Below are 25,831 nucleotides of genomic sequence, written 5' to 3' on the forward strand. Positions count from 1 at the left end.
CCATCCTAGTTGGGAACTGATGGAAATCCAGGTGGGCATGGGATAATATGAAAACTCCATTCAGAAGGCACAACATCCATACTCAGATCTCCTCTATCTCCTTTCAAGCTGGAAAGTGGAGATACTGCAGCACTGGTAGTGTGGTAATGTCACTAATAAAGTAGAAACCCCAATGAATGTTACATCCAGTGATTCAAACCCCCACAACACTAAATTACCTGTCCATCTTGTGAACGCGCTTTACTCTGAGCAGGAAGACAAATAAGCTGGATGCTATAGCAATAGGGAGCCAGACAGGAACAACGCCTGGGCAGGGCAACAGAAACACAGACAGACATCAGGGCAAACTTATTATCGTCAATCCATGGAGACAACATGCAGAGAGGACCCCAGAAGTGAACCCTATAGCCTCCTTTTTGAGCACCACCCAGCTTGTACAGTTAATTAAAATTGTTCTTTTTTTTTTTCCTGATCATCGAGTCCTGTTCACATTTACTTGCCTATTTTGTGAAGTGTGTTAATTACAATGCCACGGAGAGCTGAAGTGCTGCATGTCTAGAAACACTCCTTCTGCCATCGTATCCATTCTCACTTTCATTCGAAAACGTTCTGTTCAGAGCAAGCTCATTTGAACACGGAGGGAAATAGACAAGAAAAATGATTGGTTATCCGTTTTCTAAACATGTTTTGTATTTCGAGAGTTTCGGGGTCCAAAGCCGATCAGGATGTGGGTGGGATGGCAGGCCATCACTATAGGCAAGGCCGGGCAAACAACGACTTTATAACAGTTCATGGGATAAAACATCAATCCCGACACACGCACACAAAGAAAACATACAAGATCTACACAAGATACCACAACTTCAAAGCAAAATTTTTAAATTGTGAGACAGCAATACAACACACCGCACCACGTGTAAAGTTTCATTTAAACCCCTATGTAAAGTTGTTTTATAAATAAATAAAGGTCTTAATCAGCAGTTACCCTGTTTTTCTCGCCGCGGTTCTTTCCCTTTTTTTTAATTTATTCTTCTCAAGTTAACGTTCAATAATTGTTCATCACAGCTCAATTTCTTGCATGTGTCAGTTATCCGTCGTCCAGACGGGGTTGATTGATGACTGATAAACATTTTGTTTCCCATTGCATCTTCATGGAAAAAATACGCGATCTTTATCAAAAATCTTGACTTGAACGTCTCCGGGGCTGTTGGGTGTTTCGAATTCATCCAACCGACGCCCGGCACTGCTGTAGCGGTCATTGCCTTGCATGTGATCGCTCTGTTTGACTTCACTTTGCTTCGCGGCTCCGTACTCGACGGGGCCAGCGACCGGAATGTCTGCTGCGCTTCTTCGTAAATGTGGTGACGCGACGGTCGGTGTGTAGTCAGCCAGCTCTCCGGAGCCTTCTGGAATCCATTGAAAAGGTGACGCTGGGGGCAAAATCGACCTTCTCTTTGCCCTCTTTTGAATTCGGGCTAACTTGTATGCAACTATATGAGCCTTGTCCAACAGAAGACCCGAAACATTATCGTTACTTTCATTTTTATTGTCCGTCTTATGTCCTGCTCCCGCTAAATGGATAGCAGAAGGTCCGCTCTCCAGGGTGCTGATATTTTTCTCCCGGGTTTCCAGGTTCTTATGAACAGGGTTCCAGAAGAGTCCATAATAGAGAACCAGAATGACAGCCGCCAAAGAAACGCAAAGAAAATAGGCTAAAACAGTGGCGATTCGCACCCATTTGCTGTTTGCACGGACGGTTACGTTGGATCTTTGATCCCCGGAATAGGTAGGGCCCCCCGTTACTTTGCCGTTCTTCTCCAAATCCCAGTGGCTGGCTTTCATTGCGTACGCGTGTGTTATTGCAGAATGTGCTCGTGAGTAGACGGAATTAGACTTTTTCCACCTTTACACAAAAAGCGCGTCTTTCATAAGAATATCCACTCTGTGATTGCGATTTGTTCCGTCTTTCCTCAGATTGAACACAAATCCATTTAATCGTCCAATTTAAAATAACAGAGGCGCTTAAAGGTCATTCCGTGCGCACGTAATCGAGTCCCGCTGCCAGAGTCAGTAATTAAAAATGGTATCCCCTCTCGACAATTTAGAGCCAGAGGCGTCCTAGCGCCTGTAAACTCACCTTTTTTTTCTCATCAGGTGCTTCGTTTAGGCTGCTAGTGAAAAGAAGCTGTTTGTAAATACGGGACTGAAGAAGGATATTCCTTAATAATCAAACGGTTCATTTATTATGCGTCCTGGATTAGACTGAATGGCAAATTTCAGACGACAGTGCCTTATAACCTGGCTATCCCACAAGCACACGCGGCTCGAATCGATCACCGTATTTAGGAGGGGTTTACAGCAAGAGAGCTTACAAACCACAGCCCACTACAGGAGGGAGGCATTGGGACGTGTAACCAGTACGGTGTCTGAATTTCACGAAGTTTGTGGAGCAGATGAGGCTTTAAACGGGAGCAGCCGAACTCGAACGGAACTCCCGTCCAGCGTAGGTCCACCTGCACTACGGCACGTACAGGAGCGGTGAAAAGTTTGGACACCCCCGGAAATGTTCATGTTTTTGATTTTATTTAAATCAAGATACCATTACATTGATTTAAAATAAAGCCAAGCCGTTACTAATGTTTCTAACATTACTGTTTAAAACGAGTGATTTTTAATTTATTATTTACATATGGATAAAAAGCCCCATTTCCACCAGCCATTCATTCAGTGCGCCACAGTTGTCTTTTCACTGTTGTAGAGGACACGGCGTGTATTTAAGGATTGATGCTAACTGAGCAACTCTAAGGCGTTTGTTTGTCAAACTACACAAACTCGTGTCCTTGTAATATTATGGAGTTGGACATCTTCATCTTTTCGTACTGTCGTGGTTACACTCAATTTACTCTCTTCTCTCAAAGCAGTAACAGACACATTTGTATGAAATCTTCAGTTTCTTGGCAATCTGTCACATAGAATAACATCCATCCATCCATTTTCTAATCCGCTAAATCCGAATACAGGGTCACGGGGGTCTGCTGGAGCCAAACCCAGCCAACACAGGGCACAAGGCAGGAACCAATCCTGGGCAGGGTGCCAACCCACCGCAGGACACACACAAACACACCCACACACCAAGCACACCCACGGGCCAATTTAGAACCTCCAATCCACCTAACCTGCATGTCTTTGGATTGTGGGAGGAAACCGGAGCGCCCGGAGGAAACCCACGCAGACACGGGGAGAACATGCAAACTCCACGCAGGGAGGACCCAGGAAGCGAACCCGGGTCTCCTAACTGCGAGGCAGCAGCGCTACCACTGCGCCAAGAATAACATTTATTCATCAAAAAAAAAAAAAATGACTAACATGTTTCTTGGGAAAGCTGTTTCATTTTCAGGTTTAAGGGTCCTTAATCTGAAAAATACTCCAGGGGTGCTGTACCATGGCTGACCTAGCGCCCTGACCTCCAAAGTTTATACGAAAAGACAATTTCTCCTTGGGAGTTGATGCAGTGCACCAAATTTTGTCCATTTTTGAAGACAGAACTGAACTTGAGGAATGCAAGTCCTCTGCAAAAAAAAAAAAGGCCGTTCATTTTACAGTGTAAAACTGTTATATAGCAAAGATAAAATGGTAAAGCACTGTAATAAAACATACAGACCAATATTATCAGTTTTATACTGTTAACTTGGTCAGTCAATCATTTTCCAGCCCACTATATCCTAACACAGGGTCACTGCCGGAGCCAATCCCAGCCAACACAATGCGCAAGGCAGGAACAAATCCACCACAGGGCACACACACACACACACACACACACACACCAAGCACACACATTAGGGACAATTTAGAGTCACCAATGCACTTAACCTGCATGTCTTTGGACTGTGGGAGGAAACCCACGCAGACACGGGGAGAACATGCAAACTCCACGCATTGAAGCCAGGGAATACAGAAAAAAACAACAAAAAAAAAAAACTCCAGATGGGTGGAGATAAACGTGGCCACGAGACCACCCAGACCCCTCTAGGCATTCTACCTAACATCAATGATCTCCGTCAGTCCTCATGGTTGACAGGCTTCACATGGAAGAACTTGATGATGACGGTCATGTGGACTTCTGGCCTTTAATCCTTCAATGTAGGGACATCACGGTGCTTTGATTAGGAGGTGGTGGTGCAGAAAAAGAACAGCTGAGAAAGTAGGGGTTAGTATGGATTGTGGAGCCACCATGAATGATAATTATTTGAAAATACAGAGAATCAGGATTAAGCTAAGGTATGAGAAAGCCATGTTAAAATAATGATTTTTTTTAGCAGTTTTTTAAAGTGCTCCACCGTATCAGCCTGGTGAATTTCTATCGTCAGCTATTCCAGATTTTAGGTGCGTAACAGCAGAAGGCCGCCTCACCACTTCTTCTAAGTTTACGTCTTGGAATAATAAGCAGACACTCATTTGAAGATCTAAGGTTACAATTTGGAATATAACGTGTCAGACACTCCGATATATAAGATGGGGCAGATTATTTAAGGCTTTGTAAACCATTAGCAGTATTTTAAAGTCAATTCTAAATGACACAGGTAACCAATTTAGTGACATCAGAACTGGAGAGATGTGCTCAGATTTTCTTTTCCTAGTTAAGTTTCTAGCAGCTCCATTCTGCACTCGTTGTAATCGATTGATGTCTTTTTTGGGTGGTCCTGAGAGGAGTGCGTTACAGTAATCTAGTCGACTGAAAACAAACGCGTGAACTAATTTCTCAGCATCTTGCAATGTTATAAGAGGTCTAAGTTTTGCTATATTTCTTAAATGAAGAAATGCTGTTCCACTGACCTAACAACTGACCTTTCCTGTTCCTTTATGCCTGTGAAGAAGCTGAGGAGGTGCGCTCTCCAAGAGCCATGGAGCTTCAAGCTTTTCCGTCTCTGAGGCATCCTAAGACGGCAAGGTGGGAAGCGTACTGTCAGAACAAACACAAGTCTGCTGTCCCAACAAAATGTGTGCACAAGACAGGACATGAGTCCGGTAATCTGCTTTTTTTCCCCCACTACATTTTATCTATATTGAAATATTAAATGACAGGAAGACACACTTTAAATCAGGACTAAACGCCTTTCTTCTTGAGTCATTGGCACAAATTTAAAAATCTGTGAAACACTTGAGTTTTGCTGAATTTCAGGTTTGTGTGAATCGTTTTGCTCGTCAGTACTGTAAAGGAAAAGCTAAGCTGAGAATAAACCATGGATGGATTTTATGAAGAGTGATTTTTATGACTGCAAATGGCAACGTAATTAGCTAACACGTTTCAAAATAGCCTTTTAGAGCTTACTTTCTTCATTTGCTTCATTTAATGCAATGCCATAAGAAAATGTCTCCGCAGCAGCAACATAGAAGTAAGTCAGGAAACCACCGTGAATTAAATATTTGTTAGCTTCCGAGCACATCCATTTAGTCATAGGCAAATGATATTAAAAATAAATAAATAAAATCATTCCGATCCAGGCGGATGATCCCATATCTCCTGTGAATCTACAGCACTGCATTGTGTGCATGAAATGAAAGAGTTTGACATTGTATGGTATTAGCAAATGTCTGACACTCTTTTCATTTTTTACTTTCATACACCAAATCCTCTCGACCCAAGAAGACCACTTCAGGATTTCAGCATTTCAGAGGCAACATGGGTAACGGGAGGAAGATGGCAGAAACCAGCCTTGGATGAGGCGTCCAGCTACTGCAGGGCAATTCGTTTCATACTCTGCCATATTTTGAATTTCATTTCAATGCCTCTGAATAGGATACGATTTTACGATAACATACCGTATATACTTGTGTATAAGTCGGGTCTTGAAACCTGAAAAATCGATCATAAAAATCAGACCCTGACTTGTATGCCCGTTCAATAATGTGGCACTTTTTTACATCTTCTTGCCTCCTTGTGTTTCTCAGACGCATCAAATTTTGTTGCAGCAGCGCAGTTACCAATTTCTTTTGCTACTTCAACGACATTTAATTTAAAACCAGCTTCCTGTTTTCTTCTGATCGAACGCTCCATCACATATAAAGGATGCTCTTACGATAAAGGTGTATGAGGGTGTGAGATACAAAAAGCACAAAACAGTGCAAACGTCGCTTTCGGAATAGTTTGGGTATTACCGTATGGTCACAATACATAGAATAAAAGGCAGTGTGCTCCGTGGTTACACTCTCAGGTGTGCGTTAGCATATCGTAATTTCTTGGACCAATAGCGTGAGTTTTCCCCATTCGACTTATACGACCGAAATTAGAATCCATCCATCTGCTAACCCACTGAATCCGAATACAGGGTCACGGGGGTCTGCTGGAGCCAATCCCAGCCAACACAGGGCACAAGGCAGGAACCAATCCTGGGCAGGGTGCCAACCCACCGCAGGACACACACCCACCAATTTAGAATCGCCAATCCACCTAACCTGCATGTCTTTGGATTGTGGGAGGATACCCGCGCAGACACGGGGAGAACATGCAAACTCCATGCAGGGAGGACCCGGGAAGCGAACCCAGGTCTCCTAACTGCGAGGCAGCAGCGCTACCCACTGCGCCACCATGCTGCCCTTCCGAAATTATAAAATACCAGAAATTATACACTAAAATCAAGTCCCAACTAATTAAGTCAGAACTTATCCAAGAGGATATACGGTACTTGGCTTCCTATAAACCCACCCACTCATTTTTCTAGCCTGCTTATCCAGGGTAGTGTCAGGTGGGGTTATCTCAGGGATCGTTGGGCACAAAGCAGGAACACCACCTGAGCTGGGCGCCAGTCCGTCAATGTCAATTTATTTATAGAGCACATTTAAAACAACATAGGAGTGCTGTGGCCAAAGTGCTTTACAATAATAGAATAAAAAGAAAACATATAAATAACACAAATAGAAATAAAATAAATACAAATAATGTTATATAATCACAATGAGGAAACCATCAGTATTACTGAAGGTCACAGAAAGCAAGTGAATAGAAATGAGTCTTTAATCTCGTTTTGAACAGTTCAATTGTAGACGACTCCATTATGTGATGAGGTAAAGAGTAACACAGGCGAGGAGCAGCAGTAGCAAAGTTAGTTTTACACTTGGTACGAGGGACAACAAGAGACAACTGAGCAGAAGATCTAAGCACTCTAGATGGCTGGTGTAAAACACACAATTCAGATAAATAGGCAGGAGCAAGTCCATGTAAAGATTTAAAAACTAGCAAAAAGAAAACTGACAGGCAGTCAGTGTAAAGAAGCTAATATTGGAGAAACAGAATCAGACTTTCTTGCCCCAACCAGGAAGCGAGTGGCAGCATTCTGGACCAACTGTAACCTGCGTATCAGAGATTTGCTAATCCCAGAATACAGCGAGTTGCAGTCATCAAGGCGAGAGAAGATAAAAGTCTGAGTAGCTTTCTCAAGATCTCTAGAAGATAAAGGCTTGATCTTACCTAATAGTCGAAGCTGGAAAAAGCAACTCTTGACTACAGAATTAACTTGTTTCTCAAAAGAGAGGTTACTGTCAAAGATAACACTAAGATTGCGGACTTGAGGTTTGCAAAAGACAGAGAAAGAGCCGAGACCTGCATGTTGCGCTGCGCGACTATCATTTAAAAGCCTTTACAGCAGCTGTCCTTTTGTCTCACTTCCTTTTCTCGTGGGACATTAAAGTGTCTCCGAGAAATAACTTGTAAATAGGGCGTGACGCGCAAGAAGTCTTGCAGGACTTCAAAGTGTCTCACATCTCGACCCAAATTTTTTTACATAATAGATGTATTAAGCAAGAATTTGAAAAGAAATTAAAGTGTTTTGGGGGCATATTTAGGGTTTAAACTATAAAAAAGTAGGCATTTATAGGCATTTTTTTTTTTTACCACATTCAAAATTTGCGGTTTTTCACAATTCACGGATGCTCTAGGAACATAACCCCCGTGAATTTCGGGGGTCGACTGTAAAACTGGGACCTATACATTAACAACTGAAAAATGATGAATGACACTGAATAAACTGTTAAGAGCAGGATATGATTAGCAGTTCAATGTGATAAAGAGTACAATGTGTCTCAAACCACAAAATAAGGAGTCACGGTCATTCATGTATTTCATTCACTTTTTATTGCATTGAATATTCATCATTCCCTGAAATTTGGCGAGATTACATCTCTCAGGCCTGATCTCTACTGCAGACACGTTCTACGGGAGCAGATGACGCAGAATAATTAGATACCGACGTGCAATTTGAGCCAAATAGGGGAACTGCTTCTGGTTGTCCTTCCAGTACAGGAGGGGCTCAGACTCCTCAGTATGGCACGGGGGGCTTTGGTACCTTGGGTACACCTTCTACGGTGCTGCTAACTCTGTAGATGTGGATGGGACTTTTGTGTCCATAAATACAAGAAGGTTTTGTTCTCTTTCTTGGTGGTGAAGCGCAATCCTTGGTAGTTGCTACTTTTGGTGAAGACAGTGAAAGGGACTTCTTAATTAGAATGTCGTCGATGTTTTGTCTTTCTCCACCCAAGCACCAATCACGTTTAAATCTTGGGGTTGCAGGCCGCTGAAACCACTCCGTATTTTCAAACTGAGCCTGACGTTTCCCAATCGAGGAATGTATGGCTGTCACCATTTTACTTGGTTTTACTGTTGCTATAGTATGGTGAAGACCCCAGACATTAAATAATAGCAACTGGAAAGGCAAAGACGAGGAAGTGGAACACAAGTGCCAGGCATGTTTATTGTTATTAAAAAATTGATTCTGTTTAGTCTTCTTGTCCCATACATAATTTTATATATGGAACAACATAAACGGAACCAATTTTTGTTGTAAACTGGTACATAACCAAACCTCCACATTTATTAGCATCATGTATGGTTCTTGTGTAGAAGTGTTGTTCACGTGTTAATATTTTTGAAGTGCTTGGTCCACAACCAGTACAAGTACTCGCCTTCAGAGGCCATTTACAGTTTGATGTAGTTTGGCTGGATCCATGAACTGGGCTACCACAATGCTTACACACTGCTTTGTGGTTACCTGAAGTTGTAGGAGTTGGTCCACCAAAATGATCCTTCACAAAGGTCTTTCCAGAAATGTCAGATTTCTCAGCTATTTCCAGTTTAACAGAGACTCCAACTCTATATGCTAATATTACAATCCGGACGGAGTTCAAACAGAAATCAGATCCTCCATGCAGTCCAGGATCCAACATGAAAAACAATCCAAAGTCAACCAAAATCTCCCCAATCTCACACCATCAACATGGGCCCTAATTGACTTTCATTTATACTCACAGGTTATGAACCTTCACCTTGCAGGACACGGTTTTAATTTAAGAAAATGTTTGTGGGGACATTATTGTGAAGTGTGACACATGCAAATGAGACAATCAAATTTCAGATTTTACTTTTTATTTGTAAGTGATTTGTGAAATTAGGCATACAGGTGCATCTCAGTACATTGGAATATCATTGAAAAGTTAACTTATTTCAGTAATTCAATTCAAAAAGAGGAAACTCATACATACAGTATATAGATTCATTACACACACAGTGATATGTTTCAAGCGTTTATTTCTTTTCATTTTGCCGATTATGGGCTACAGGTAATGAAAACTCAAAATCTCAGAAAATTAGAATATTATGCAAGACCAATAAAAAGATTATTTTTAATACAGAAATACGGATTTAATACTCTGTAGGGGCTCCTGTTGCACAAGTTACTGCATCAATGCGGTTTGGCATGGAGGTGATGAGCCTGTGGCACTGCTGAGGTGTTATGGAGGCCCAGGATGCTTTGATTGCGGCCTTCAGCTTGTCTGCATTGTTGGGTCTGGACCAACCAAGCACAGTGATACCATGGTCATTAAACCAGGTATTGGTACTTTTGGCAGTGTGGGCAGGTGCCAAGTCCTGCTGAAAAATGAAATCAGCATCTCCATAAAGCTTGTCAGCAGAGTGAAGCAGGAAGTGCTGCAACATTACCTGGTAGACGGCTGGGCTGATTTAGGACTTGAGAAAACACAGCAGATGACATGGCTCCCCAAATCATCACTGACTGTGGAAACTTCACACTGGACCTAAAGCAACTTGGATTTGTGCCTCTCCACTCTTCCTCCAGACTCTGGGACCTTGATTTCCAAATGAACAGCAAAAAGGGACTTTGGACCACTGAGCAGCAGTCCAGTCCGTTTTCTCCTTAGCCCAGGTAAGACACTTCTGACGTCATCTCTGGTTCAGGAGAGGCTTGACAAGGAATGCTGTGACAGTTGTAGCCCATGTCCCGGATACGTCTGTCTGTGGTGGCTGTTAAAGCACTGACTCCAGCCACAGTCCACTCCTTGTGAATCTCCCCCAAATTCTTGAGTGGGCTGTGCTTCACAATCCTCTCAAGGCTGCAGTTATCCCTGTTGCTTGGGCACCTTTTTCTGCTGTCACATTTTTTCCTCCCACTCAACTCTCCATCAGTATTCTTGGATACAGCACTCTGTGAACAGCCAGCTTCTTTAGCAATCACCTTTGTGGCTTCCCCTCCTTGTGGTGGGTGTCAATGAGTGTCTTCTGGACAACTGTCAAGTCAGTAGTCACCCCATGATTGTGTGGCCTACTGAACCAGACTGAGAGACCATCTAAAGGCTCAGGACTTGGGTTTTTGGGTTAATTAGCTGAGTGGAGTGGGACACCAGGAGTCTACCATATTGAACTTTGTCACAATATTCTAATTTTCTGAGATACTGAATTTTGGGTTTTCATTAGCTATAAGCCATAATCAGCAAAATGAAAAGAAATAAACACGAAGTATATCACTCTGTGTGTAATGAATCTATATGAATTTCACTTTTTGAATTACATTGCTGAAATAAATTAACTTTTCAATGATATTCTAATTTATTGAGATGCACCTGTAATATATAAAACATACATTACACCTGTATTTCTTTTATTTTTGTGATTTAGGGGATTCATAATATGTAATGTACTGTAAACTACTTAGCAAAGCAAGTCAAAGTATCTTAGAAAGTGGAATTTATTTGAATTCAACTCTGTTTCCTGACATCCCAATTCAATTTCCCTACTGGTTATTGCAATTCTAATTCCTGGACTGGACTTTGCCATGTATTCTCAATTCAATTCATGAATGGCGCCAACCCTGACACTTTGCCCACAGCCGTAGAAGAGTACAGCAGGCTCCACTGCTGGCTACAGGAGGCATATGATCACCAAGAAAATGTCACATAATAGGTTAAAACCTTTCTCAGAAGCAGCATGAATCCATGGATCCACACTGCCTTGAATCAACACTCAGGCTAGCAGCAGTAATGCAACGCTGTGGGAAATGATTTCTTTGGCACACATTAGGCTCCTAAATATCATTTGAGGATCATTTGGATACCACACATTACCTAACAATTTATATTTCTTTATGGCCACAGTTTATTTTTTAATGATTTACTTTTAACAGTATTTACATGTCACATTGTAAAGCTTGCATCATCTGAAATCATTTCCATGTGCAGGACAGTGATTGTTGTGGCGTGAGGGCGTTTTTAGCTCAGGATACATTAGTTTTGTTGTTTCCGATTGCTGTAGCTTGGCACGTGCAGTGGTATTCAGTAATGTCTTAACAGTGATTCAAAGGTAATCTGTCCCATGTCCATTTTTGGCTCATCTCTACTGCTACGGTAAGGTCAGATACTTTTAGTTTTTTATTCTTTACTTTCATTCTATTGTGATAAGTAAAACAGGAGACATCAGACAGACAAGCTTCTCTTCTGTATGCAAGGTCCAAAAACACCTGCCCTCTGTATTCCTCAATACATTATATGCACTGTATTTCTGGAATATTCATTGGTTGTCAGCTCTCATGAACATAGAGCCCACGTCTACGAGTAAAGACAAAACCAAGCCTGCTCCATTTTGTCTGGGAGAGTCATGGGCTAGTTGGAGTGGAGTCACTAGGTATGTCCGACTGCATGCCTGCTTAAAACTTGCTAAGATCATTCAAAATGCTAGAAAAGTTGTCTAATGTGACATGGGCCTTTCTTCTTTCGTCTCCTCCCGTTAGGGGTTGCCACAGCGGATCATCTTCTTCCATATCTTTCTGTCTTCTGCATCTTCTTCTGTCACACCCATCACCAGCATGTCCTCTCTCACCACATCCATAAACCTTCTCTTAGGCCTTCCTCTTTTCCTCTTCCCTGGCAGCTCTATCCTTAGCATCCTTCTCCCAATATAACCAGCATCTCTCCTCTGCACATGTCCAAAGCAACACAATTTCGCCTCTTTGACTTTGTCTCGCAACCGTCCAACTTGAGCTGACCCTCTAATGTACTCATTTCTAATCCTGTCCATCCTCGTCATGCCCAATGCAAATCTTAGCATCTTTAATTCTGCCACCTCCAGCTCTATCTCCTCCTTTCTGGTCAGTGCCACCGTCTCCAACCCATATAACATAGTTGGTCTCACTACTGTCCTGTAGACCTTCCCTTTCACTCTTGCTGATACCCGTCTGTCACAAATTACTCCTGACACTCTTCTCCTCCCATCCCACCCTGCCTGCACTCTCTTTTTCACCTCTCTTCCACAATCCCCATTACTCTGTACTGTTGATCCCAAGTATTTGAACTCATCCACCTTCGCCAACTCTACTCCCTCATCATTCCACTGGCCTCCCTCTCATTTGCACACATGTATTCTGTCTTGTTCCTACTGACCTTCATTCCTCTTCTCTCCAGAGCACAGGTGTCGAACTCCAGTCCTGGAGGGCCGCAGTGGTTGCAGGTTTTCTTTCGAATCGTCTTCTTCATTAGTGACCAGTTTTTGCTGCTAATTAACTTCACTCAAGCCCCTTAGTTGTTTCGTTTTCCTTAATTAGCAGCCAAACAGTAATGAGGCACAAAACAAGCCATCACATGACCATCTTACCTGTGTCCATCACACATTATCTAAAAATAAAGAAAGGTGAAGGTCTCAGTAAGGTTATTCTTTCAGGTCACGAAAAAATTGACTGTGATGGAATTAAATAACGGGTTTAATTAACAGCAAGAATCAGCTTCTCATTAAAAGATTGGTTGGAGTGAAATTGGTTTAGCTGGTCATCTGTTAACTCGTTTCATTTAATTTCGGCTGCCATTTAATAAAGACAGGAATAAATTCTGGGGACTGAATCCTTAAAATCAGGGATAGTAAAATGAAGGGAAGTTAATTAGCAGTGCAAACTGGTCAGTGATTTGAAAAAGGGTCAGAATGAAAACCTGTAGCCACTGTGGCCTTCCAGGCCCGGAGTTTGGCACCCCCTGCTCTACAGCATATCTCCACCTCTTCAGGGTCTCCTTAACCTGCTCGCTACAGATCACAAAGTCCACGGGGACTCCTGTCTTCTCCACTCCTCAGGCATCCTCTCACTTTCCAAGATTCCATTAAACAATCTGGTTAAAAACTCCACTGCCACCTCTCCTGAACAACTCCATGTTTCCATAGGTATGTCATCTGGACCACTGGCCTTTCCATTTTTCATCCTCTTCATAGCTGTCCCTACTTCCTCCTTGCTAATCTGTTGCACTTTCCGGTTCACTATCTCCACATCATCCAACCTCTTCTCTCTCTTGTTGTCTTCATTCATCAGCCTCTCAAAGTACTCTTTCCATCTGCTCAACACACTCTCCTCACTTGTGAGTACGTTTCCATCTTTATCCTTTATCACCCTAACCTGCTGCACATCTTTCCCAGCTTGGTACCTCTGTCTAGCCAATCGGTACAGGTCCTTTTCTCCCTCCTTAGTGTCCAACCTCTCATACAACTCATCATAACGCCTTTCCTTAGCCTTCGCCACCTCTCTCTTCACCTTGTGCCTTATCTACTTTTTGCATCTCTCTGACTATCACTTCTTGTTTGCCATGCTCTTCCTCTGTATACTCTCCTGTATTTCCTCATTCCACCACCAGGTTTCCTTTTCCTCCTTCCTCTTTCCAGATGTCATGCCAAGCACCCTTCTTGCTGTCACCCTTACTACATCTGCTGTAGTTTCCCAGCTGTCTGGTAACTCTTCACTGCCACCAGTGCCTGTCTCACCTCCTTCCTAAGCTCAACCTTGCAGTCTTCCTTTTTTAACTTCCACTCCTTGGCTCTGCCCTCAAGCTCTTCCTCTTTTTGATCTCCAATGTCATCCTACAGACCACCATCCTATGCTGCTTAACTACACTTTCCCCTGCCACTACTTTACAGTCTTCAATCTCCTTCAGATCAACTCTTCTGCAAAGAATGTAATCTACCTCCTCCTCCACTCTTGTACTTAACCCTATGTTCCTCCCTTTTCTTAAAATACAATTCACGACAGCCATGTCCATCCTTTTACCAAAATCCACTATCCTCTGACCTTCTTCATTCCTCTCCTTGACACCATACCTACCCATCCCCTCCTCGTCTCCTCTGTTCCCTTCACCAACATGCCCACTGAAATCTGCTCCATCACCACTTTCTGTCCCTTGGGTACACCGTTCATCACTTCATCCAACTCACTCCAAAAATCTTCTCTCTCACCCATTGCACACCCAGCATGCGGTGCATATGCACTAGCAACATTAATCAGCACACCTCCAGTTTCCAGCTTCATAATCTCTGCCTGACACTCTTTTCACCTCCAAAACACTCTTGAGATACTGTTCCTTCAGAATAACTCCTACCCCGTTTCTCCTCCCATCCACACCATGATAGAACAATTTGAACCCATCTCCAATCCACCTGGCCTTACTCCCCTTCCGTTTAGTCTCTTGCACACACAATATATCAACCTTCCTTCTCTCCATCATATCTGCTAACTCTCTCCCCTTACCAGTCATACTGCCAACATTCAAAGTTTCCTCCTCTCCTCCTGCCTCTGGACACGTCTCCCCCCTCTTCTTCTCCTTCGGTCAACAGTAGCCCAATTTCTGCCAGCACCCTGTTGGCTAACAGTACCGGTGGCGGTCGTTGTTAACCTGGGGCTCGTAATTTGTATTGTTGTCCGCATATTGATTTGGCAAAATTTTACAACAGATGCCCTTCCTGACGTAACCCTCCCCATTTATCCGGGCTTTGGACCGGAACGAAGAAACACAACTTGCCTAGAGGCTAAAGTGGCAGGCCTTTAAGCCACACAGATGCCAGGTCAATTCTCAGCCCTGGATCGAAGCAAGACTCTTCACCCAGCAATTCCCCAAAATGTGAGAATACTGGAAAAGCTGTACTAAAATCTGCTAATCTGCATTATCATGGAACATGGAAAGAGGGACAAACAACTGATAACCTACCTTCAGATGATAAAATATTCGGATATGAAGCAAAAACAAAGAAAACATAATGCAAGCTTAACACAAAAAATAAACAATAAAATTGTTACTTTATTTTCCTCCAATAGGAAACAAGAAAACTCTTTTCTATGTGCAGAAAAAGAAACTGTGCTTTGGTTTTCAGTATTAATACTGAACAAATTAGACCCCTACTTATTTCTCCCCCCTCCCCACCCAGGTACAGAAAAAATAAAAATAAAAAATCAAATTGAAAAATAAAATGTACCAAAAGAAAAAATAGAGATATAGATCACATATGACCAAGCAAACCACTCACTTTTAAAGATGTAAGAAAGGGCATTTTGATTTCTTTACAAATGTTATTATCTTTCATTTTCTTAATAATTAGAAGAAAAAAAATAAACTAAACACTCAAAAAACACTCAACCCGACCAGAATGTCCCTTCTTCCTGGGAGCTGCACTTGTCAGACATCAGTCATCTGCACTCTTTACTTTAAAGAGCAGTATGTCATCTTCTGCTTTACAATTACACAAGAACTTAGGATCACAGGTAATGAGCGTCTCCTTCCCAGCACTCTCACCTCAACCTGCCGACAGAGAACAGGGGTTACTAAAAATTCATCACTTAGCAGGGTGGATGTGGGCAGGTACAGTGAAAGTTCTACCTGCCTCTGATGTCTGCTCAGTGGTGCTTATTATTCAGAGTGAAGAAGAATAGGTATACCTTAAATCAAGTTTAAGATTTTACAAGGCGGACTCTCAGTAATCAAAAGTGTAGACACATACATATGGATTCATTGGCTACCACTAACCTCAGAATTCTGACTTACTTGAAGCTTAAATGGTGAAACATGCCACAACACCCAAATAATTAAAAACACTCAAGTCTGTGCTCTGCACTACTTACAGCTCACTGGTAAATTCTGATCTAAACAAGATCCATTATGCTTATAATGCCTGTAATTTATCTACTGGCTGACAACCAAAAGTGCAGTTAGAGAGGAAGTGAATTAGCTTTATGAGAATAAAAGACAGCCAAAGCCCCCATGGCAATGGGGAATGGAAAAAAAAATCTGCAAATAAAAGCCTTAAAGTAACCCCAAAGGAGAAGATATCAGTTGTTTCTGATATCAAACAACAAACAAGGCAGCAAGAAAAAGTTTAAAAACATTAAAAAGGTGATGTCGGAAATGGGGGTGAGGGGGTTAAGTCATGCGCAGCTGAGCTGAGAGACAAAGATCAGTCAAGGAGGTGTCGATGTCTTAAGCCAGGCACTGGAGAATTCAGCCACGTTTATCCACAAAGTGACACTGCTTACTCCCAAGAAAGTGAATTTGAATCCAACATGCTAGAAACTGTGAAGTTAACTTAAACTTTGTTACTCATCCAAATTGACAAACAGACAGGTGGGTTACACACAAACAAGCAGCAGGAAGAAGTAATGCAGGGCGATAAGGATTCACGCTATGAATGCAGCATTAACGTCACAAATCAGGAAGGTAGGAAATGAATTCAGGGCAGTTCAAGGAAAGGAATATGCAGGGATAAAAGCAGCCAAATATTCAAAGTTCAGCCAGTTCTAGAGAGTTCTTACGGAAAGCCACAGCCTGAAAGCTGGTAATCTGAACCACACCTGAAGAAGGCTGACTGGCCAGAGAGGAGGAGACGCAGTCTGATGTAGGTTCTGTGGTCACTTGGAGCTCATCTGCAAAATGAGAAGAAAACATTGACAATACATCAGTTCTAATAAACTGGGGAGTGTACATGTGGCTGATGATGGCCAAGACTGACCAACACATCACTACTATAGTCACTGTGGGCGCAGTAAACATAGATTACCAAATTGTAGCTGCTGTCACTACATTGTCAAGACAATTTTTTTTGAAAGACTTATTTATTGTTTATTTCAAAACATGCAATATTTTAACAGGCAAGTGACAAGAAACCACTGATTAGTCAGTCAGTCAGTCATTGTCCAACCCGCTATATCCTAACATAGGTTCACGGGGGTCTGCTGGAGCCAATCCCAGCCAGCAGAGGGCACAAGGCAGGGCACCAGCCCACCACAGGACACACAGGATGCAGGATACCCACACCAGGGACAATTTAGGATCGCCAATACACGTAACCTGCATGTCTTTGGACTGTGGGAGGAAACCCACACAGACACAGGGAGAACATGCAAACTCCATGCAGGCAGGACCTGGGAAACGAACCCAGGTCTCCTTACTGTGAATTATCAGTGCTACCACTTCGCCACCGTGCCGCCAACCACTGATTAGCTTGATACGAAATTATATAATAAACTTAGTGAAACAACTATAATTATTAACATAATTTTCAGCTGAAGCCGCTTCTAATTTGAGCACACAGGCTTCTTAGCAAGAGATCCTGCCCCAAGTATCTCGGGGTCTTGTTCACAAATGTGGGAAGAATGGAGCGTGAGATCGACAGGCGGATCGGTGCGGCATCCACAGTGATGCGGGCTCTGCATTGGTCTGTGATGGTGAAAAAGGAGCTGAGCCGTAAGGCAGGGCTCTCAATTTACCAGTCGATCTACATTCCTACTCTCACCTATGGTAATGAGCTATGGGTGGTGACCGAAAGAATGAGATCACGAATACAAGCGGCTGAAATGAGTTTCCTCCGCAGGGTGTCTGGGCTTTCCCTTAAAGATAGGGTGAGGAGCTCAGTCATCCAGGAGGGGCTAAGAGTAGAGCTGCTGCTCGTCATCATCAAGAGGAGTCAGATGAGGTGGCTCGGGCATCTGATCAGGATGCCTCCTGGACGCCTCCCTGGTGAGGTGTTCCGGGCATGTCCAAACGGGAGAAGGCCCCGGGGAAGACCCAGGACACGCTAGAGGGACTATGTCTCCCGGCTGGCCTGGGAACGCCTTGGGATTCTCCTGGAAGAGCTGGAAGAAGTGGCTGGGGAAAGGGAAGTCTGGGCATCTCTGCTCAAGCTGCTGTCCCCGCGACCCAACCTCGGATAAGCGGAAGCGGATGGACAATTGTAACAGCCTTGAAAAATTGAATATTTTTAACTGTTTACATTATCTACGAGGTGTGATCAAATAGTACGGTAAATGTTGATGCAGAGCACCATCCAAGAGAAACACAAAACAATTCAATGCAGGTTCTGACAGGTCCATCCTAGAGCAGAGTTTGCGACCAGTTTCAAATTGTTTGATACTGTCAGTCATTTGTGAGCCACTGTTAAGTTCAAGGGTGTTTTTCAAGTTTGCCGTTAATGGATATCGAGCAAGACATTAATATGAAATTTTGTTTCAAATTGCAAAAAGCTAAGGAAACCCATTAGATATTGAAATCGGTTTATGGTGACACTGCACCGACACTTAAGACTGTTTACAAGTTGTTTGATCGATTTCGTAATGGATCTGACTCGGTCAATGACGAGAAAAGATCAGGACATCCTTCAACATCAATAACTGAAGAAAGTGTTGAAACGGTTTCATTCTTCATCATGACAATGCTCCTTGTCACACATCCCTTTTAGTATGACAATTTCTGTTGAATAAAAACATTACACTGTGCCCGCGCATCCACCTTATTCACAGGATCTGGCACCGTGTGACTTCCGGCTGTTCCCTAAATTGAAAATGACCATGAAAGGCAAACGATTTCAATCGACTGAGAACATCCAGACAGCCACGACAGCCCAACTAGAGACACTCTCGAAAGAAAACTTCTAGAACTGCTTCTCAAAGTGACAGGAGCATTGGGATAAGTGCATTCGAAGTGGAGGAGAGTTTTTTGAGGGAGACTGACTACTAGTTGTAAATCTTTTACTGCAATAAACGTTTCTTATAAAATACATTTACCGTATTTTTTGATCACACCTCGTACATCTGTAAATTTTCATATAGTTGATACTCCATGACATCCATCATGCTTACACTTTCATACATGTCTTTTCTTTCATCAAAGTCAACACTCAATCTTAAAACTACTAACACAAGCCAACCCGCAGCGTACCATACGCCACATAATCAGGCCAGTTTTTTTAATGATTTTTAAGCCCAGGGAGAAAATTAACATTTGAAAAATCGGTAATGTAATAAATCAGCAAGAAAAGCAACATTGTAACAATGCACGGAACGAACAAACCAACACACAATCGTCCGTGACTGAAAACTGGCGGACCGCCATCGCTCACTTGAGTCGTTGTTGTCTTTGCACAGTCCAGATGCACCTGTGACTCACGTAGACTTTCCGTGTTCCTGCAGGAGCATCCAAGAAGATGCACGTTTGTGGCGGATGCGAATTGCTGTATGTAGCGTGTAAAACAGTTTGCAATGGTGCACGCGGTCGTGCGTCGTAACCGAAAACTCGATTTTTAAAGACTGCTCACTTCATTGTGTTTTAACCTCAGTTGGAAAGGATTGTTTTAAGGATCCCATGAGATACCCCTCGCGAACCGTTTTACACGCCGCATATGGCGATTCACCTCCGCGAGAAAGATGCCTCTATGAATAGTCAACGTGGCTCGGAGGTGCCAGGAGTTGGTGGGCGTGGCTCCTTCCTGCGTGCACCATAGGTGTCTTGCTCGTCGGCGGCTCAGTGAATCCACGCCCCTTCCGGCGTGCTTTCCATGGTTGTCTTGCCTTAGTGAATTATATATATAGATTTTTATCAGAGCAGCAAGTCTTAATAAACACTCAATAAAGGATTCTTACAAACTAGACACTGGCCATTGTAAAAATCACAATTTTAAAAGAGAATCCCTAGGCATGCAGCACCTCAAAATGCCTTCACAGTTATAAATCTCATTGGAATTGACTAGGGTTATTTAAACCAGCTCGATCAAATCAAAATGCCTGAACAAATTTAAGTTTTATTAAGCAAATGATTTTGTCAAGGTTAATTTACCAAGCACGTAAAACATTCCACGTCTACAGCATGCAAATTGCCAGAGCATACGGTTTCTCCACATCTTAACTTCAATAACATCAACAGAAACAAACATAAGGGCTGGATATTTTGTTTTGCTTCTAGTGATGCCTCGATTGATCACCTGCCAATCTAAAATCGTTCAGTTTTAACTACAAAAGACATGAATTGTCCAAGCACAAAAAAAATGTTTTTAGCATCTTTTTTTTTTTTTTTGCTGTGAACTTCCTGTAAACAGAAGGCAGCATGGCAGACTTTACTAGAGAGAGATGACTGAAATATTAACATTAAAAAAGAGGAATTGGAGGAGTCGTCTTGTGCACTTAAAGAAATGCCAAAAAAAGCAACTTTACCAAATTCAGACTTTTTTATTTTGTCCTTTAATTAAAACATGCACTGCTTGTTGGAGTTTGGACATTGAGCGAGCTTGTGTTACGTACAGCAATCAGTCAGTTATTATCCAACCCACTACATCCTAACACAGGGTCACGTGGGTCTGCTGGAGCCAATTCCAGCCTACACAGGGCTCAAGGCAGGAAACAAACCCCGGGCAGGGTGCCAGCCCACCCAAGTACAGCAGCTCACATTTTTAATTAGAAAAAAGAAGAGATAGAGAAGAATTTGAAATTGCAGCTTAGTGAACAACAGGCTTGTTACCTTAACATCAAAATGTGTCTATTTTACTTGTAAACTTGTTAAGCATGTTAGCGTTGTATGTTTTTGATAAACTAGGGGGCTCCGCCCTCTGCTCGCTTCACTTGCCCACCCCTGGGTTTACTGGATATACAACGTAAAGAGATTGTTATTTAAATGGGAATTGTTACATATGCATTATTTTCACTTTTAACTTTAAGACTTTTGTAAAAACAATATTTGTTCTTTATTTACTGGCCCAGGCGTGGTTAAATCCATTTCTCACGGGACGTATAAAGCTGCTCGCGTTGTGAAGGGGGAGGGGCTAAACGCATACTAAAGTGATGCGGTCGGTTCAGCTGATGTCTTGCTGCTGCTGCTGGCGAGCTGCATGTTCTGCTTGACGCGCATTGCGACGATCATTTAAATGCCTGTACAGCAGCTGTCCTTTTGCCAGTTTGCATCTCTGCCACTAGCTGTGTGAAGAGCGTGGTTTGACACAACTATGGTAAGGGGGGTTGAAAGCACACTAAGGAGATGCGCTTGGATCATCTGCTAGCTTGCTGCGTATTCTGCTTGTTGTTTTAAGAGCTGGGCACACATGAAGTGTGTCTGCCAAAACCATTCCAGCAACTGTTAGGTTAGATGTTCGTGAACTTGTTTTACATTGTTCGTAGGGTGTGACATGCAAAAGTCACCGTGTCACGGGTTTTGCTTCTTAAGGTTGTAATGTTTAGTCTTGCGTGTCATGCAAGTGTCTCTCCGAGATGATCAGGTCTCGATCGCTTCGCTCAACACCCCTGGAGACGCGCTAGCTACGCTCCTGCCAGTTCGTGTCTCTCCCGCTAGCGTTGTAATGGGGGTGAGAGAGCTGAACGCACACTAAGGAGAAACGGATGGATCAGCTACCGGCTTTGTGCTGCTGCTGCCGCCGAGATGTGTGTTCTGCTCGTCGCGCTGCGCGTTGATCATTTAAAAGCCTGTACAGCAGCTGTCTTTCTGTCTCACTGCCTTGTCTCGCGTGATGTTAAAATGTCTCTTGCGGGACATCAAATTGTCTTCTGAGAAGATCACATCTCGTCTCCCTGCCAAGATTTTTTTTAATAATAGAGATATATTTTATGAACTTTTCATGCATTTGAGGCTTTATGGGTTTGTACTGTGTTGATTTGCTTGTGTGTATCAAACAGTATATAAGATTTGACTCAGTTGATAGATACACTGGGGAAAAAAACAAACCTGTGTAAATATAGTAAATACACATTTTTACAGCTGAAAAGCTATAGTGCAATTATGAGTAAAATCTATAAGTACATGTATATTTTCATTTCAGCAGCACTTAACGACCAATATCAATTAAGTGAATCAATGTGTGAGAATATATATTTTTGTGAGACAAATGGTGAAAACTGTTTGTTTTCATTTAAGCTTTGTTTTAGATAAGTAAATTACAGAAGAAATTAAACAATCTGACAGCTTGTAATTATGAGAAGCATTTTATTTTGTTTTGTTTAATGCCATACATATTTTATTAGTATAAACCAAGTATTTAAAGGGAATTTAATTTCATTATTTTTATGGTCACTGAACAATAAGCCTACAGACTTTCATTTTGTAAATAAAAAATGAACAGGTAATACCTGTGGTCTGTAGTTTATAATACAAAGTTAACACTTTAATATAGAACATAAGGTTTCTTAGTATAAAAGTAGTTTTTTTTTAAGAGACAATAATATGAGATCAGTGATGAGCCCTAAAAAAAAAAATTGAGATATGCAATGCTCCACATATTCTTCAAATTATTTCCCCTAAAAGTATACCGACAAGCCTGTGTTCACAAATTAGTAGTTATTTCAGCTCAATTTTACATTTTATTGTAGCCATCAGTAGTTGTTTCAATAAGTTCATTACCTATAACTTTTATAATATGAGATGATAACTGAAGCTGTATTAATTACCCAGTGGTTGCATCACAAGACTATAAACCACAAAGTTAAAGGTTTAGTTGCTGTGTTTTACTCTCTCTGGCCCATTGACAGTCACTTAACGTGCATGTGCTGTAAATGTACAAAACAGATACATAGATACAAAAGAACAACAGTTTCATACATGTTATGTACCCAGGGATAGCCAATTGCAATAACAAAGTAAATTATACAAATTATGGCTGATTAGCTGGATTTAATCACATAATGTTGCACTTTTAAATATCACAATGAAAGTGTCTAGTTGTAACACAGGCAACTATAAATTTCAAGAACATAGGTAAAAATAATGTCTGCTTCTTAAAGCTATGATGTTAAGGGTAAGCATACAGGGTATTAGGTTTTGCTGTACTGTCTGTCTAACTGTATTTGTGTTATGCACTGCAGTTGAAGAGGACTACTGGAAAAAAAAACTGTCAGGCCTTGTTTTTTCTAACTGGTGTTCTTTTGCACGCCTGTACTTCATAGCTTACACTTATATTTATTTGCTTGGCAGACGCTTTTATCCAAAGCGACTTACAAATAAGGTAAACATAATGGAGTAACATTAGGCTAGGGCCTAGTTTGTTCAGCTAGTGCAGCAGGACGGGTAACAAAAGTTGCTTGCCACAAATGAAAAGGTGTAAAAACTAATACATTTACAATCATAGATTAACAATCGATAAAGCAATTAAACTCGACCAAAAATTTGAAAGATCACAAAGTTTTATGCATTATTTATTTTTTTCCCAATCAATTAGCTAGATTACAGATAAAAAAAAATGTATTTAATTTATTTACGTTTTCAGCATTTGCAAAGCTGGCTTGCACGGAGGTTAAGAATAGGGAGCTTCAGGGATTAAGGCGGAGAATGTGATTCTTTTACTAATATTCTAATATTAATAACCTTGGTAGAACGTTTTCCACACAGAGGTCTCCGAGTATACACAGCATGCCGCCACGTAATTTTGTTGAAAGCAGCACATTTTGGATGTTCAAATCCCAAAGCAGTAATATTCATTCAACACTAAACAAAGAGCATTACTCGACACCACGGATCCTGCAAAGCTGCCTTTCTTGTTCTTTCCATCTTGCAAATGGTACACAGCTACCCCATTGGCAATTGCACATGTAGATTTAGGGTCTGTTTCACTCCGCAATAGTTAATGATATTTAAGCAGCTGATGTCTAACAAATCACCTGAAATGCTACAAAGGTAAGTGGTAAACTGCCAGAGGCTAAAAACAAACAAGAGGGTAATCAGCAAAGTTGGGACACATGTAGGGATTGTTTGCGTTGGCTTTTAAGGCTTAATTAACTTCCACTGCTACAGAAAAGCTGGAAACTGTTAACCCATTACTTGTTCCCTGATAAAGGCATTTCTGTGTAACTCTAAAAATTACTTTTTACTTTTAGGTATTCTAAACTCTTTTTTTAATCTCTGGGAATGTATTTGCTTAACTTTGTACCATTTCAGGGTATTCACTGGGCATCAATTACAATGGACTGTGATGCCCCATGCAGGGATTTTTCCTGCTTGCACCCAATGCTTGTTGTGATAGACTCCAGCTTCCCCATGACCCTGCTCTGGATAAGCGGGTATGAATTTCATTGCACCATATAACTAGGAACTATGTGCACGACAGACTTGAAACTGAATAAGTTATGATATGCCATGTCTGTTCTCATCTAAATATTTAATCTTATAATTCCTTCTGAAGCGTTCTCCCTGGTGAAATCCTGTATATCAACTGTTAGAGTCTCATTACATGAAAAAGCATGCTTTATTATGCCCCTGAGACCTAGAAAATTAATTTACAAATTTCATTTAATCATAATCCTTAAATGTTGGGCTAGACCCATTACTTATTTAGATTAAACAGTCTCCAATTACTATCTTATTACTAAATATTACCTTAATAATGTTTAAGGTATAAAATTTTAAACACAGGCACAACCAATTTGGAGTTGCCAGCTAAAATAACACACTTGTCTTCAGTAGAGGACGAGAGACCCAACAAGAGAGTAACTCATGCTGATATGGTGGGAGGTATGATGGCTGTGACCATATTGGAATTCAAAAAAAGGACACAAAAAGATACCAGGCTATTGCCAACCATCCATCCATCCATTATCCAACCCACTATATCCCAACTACAGGGTCACGGGGGTCTGCTAGAGTCAATCCCAGCCAACACAGGGCGCAAGGCAGGAAACAAACCCCGGGTAGGGTGCTAGCGCACACACACACACACACACTAGGGACATTTTAGAATCGCCAATGCACCTAACCTGCATGTCTTTGGACTGTGGGAGAAAAATGGAGCAACCGGAGGAAACCCACACAGACACGGGGAGAACATGCAAACTCCACGCAGGGTGGACCCGGGAAGCAAAGCCTGGTCTCCTAACTGTAAGGCAGCAGAGCTACCCACTGCACCACCGTGCCACCCGCCAACCAGTGTGCAACCCCAAAATAATTTTCTATAAAAAAAACTTTAATTTGAAAATATTAAACAATACTCCTCGTTGTGAGCAGGAAGGTCAGCAGAGACCACCTTTCAATTGAAAGAGCAAGCCAGTGTGGGGGTCTCCTGTTGCTACACTCCTACTATTAGGCACCCTTGAAGGCTGATCTATACTTAACATAAATGGAAATTGTGAATTCTCTGTGCACAAAAGGTAACATGATCAAAGAGAAAACAGAGAAACACATATTTCACATTGTGTCTCTTTCTTCCTGTGAAGCACAGTGGCACTGTGGGAACTTTAAAAGGAGGAAAAAAGAAAAACCCTTGACAAAAACCTGTAGTGACTGGTGAAACACAGCGGTGGCAGTGGTTGCTGCCAGAAGCTAGAACATTACCACTATCACTTGTTTAAGATTTAAAGCTTTAAAGGAAATACTCAACCCAAAAATTATTATTTTTTTTTAATATGTTACTTGTTTGTTGTGATGGGCATATATTTTTTTTAACCTCATGTTCCCATGCAGAATGAGAGAAAACAGATAATATAATAATAGTGACCCA

The 25,831-nt window shown here is 41.8% G+C and overlaps 1 protein-coding gene across 3 annotated transcripts in view; it reads right to left on the reverse strand.

The window, feature by feature from the left end:
• Positions 1-15,361: 15,361 nt before the first annotated feature.
• Positions 15,362-25,831, reverse strand: part of ccdc9 (coiled-coil domain containing 9) — a 50,622-nt gene continuing 40,152 nt past the window's right edge. Inside the window, exons 15-16 of one of the 3 annotated variants that reach the window (XM_039768255.1) lie at positions 16,926-16,997; positions 15,362-15,879 (exon numbers count right to left, since the gene is read on the reverse strand). In XM_039768255.1, the coding sequence (XP_039624189.1) occupies positions 15,875-15,879; positions 16,926-16,997 (77 nt within the window). In that variant the 3' untranslated portion in view covers positions 15,362-15,874. Of the gene's footprint in view, positions 15,880-15,900; positions 16,998-25,831 lie in introns of those variants that run through there. The other 2 variants (XM_039768256.1, XM_039768254.1) reach the window with 2 other exon arrangements.

This window comes from Polypterus senegalus, chromosome 11 (assembly GCF_016835505.1).
Source record: "Polypterus senegalus isolate Bchr_013 chromosome 11, ASM1683550v1, whole genome shotgun sequence".
NCBI lineage: Eukaryota > Metazoa > Chordata > Cladistia > Polypteriformes > Polypteridae > Polypterus > Polypterus senegalus.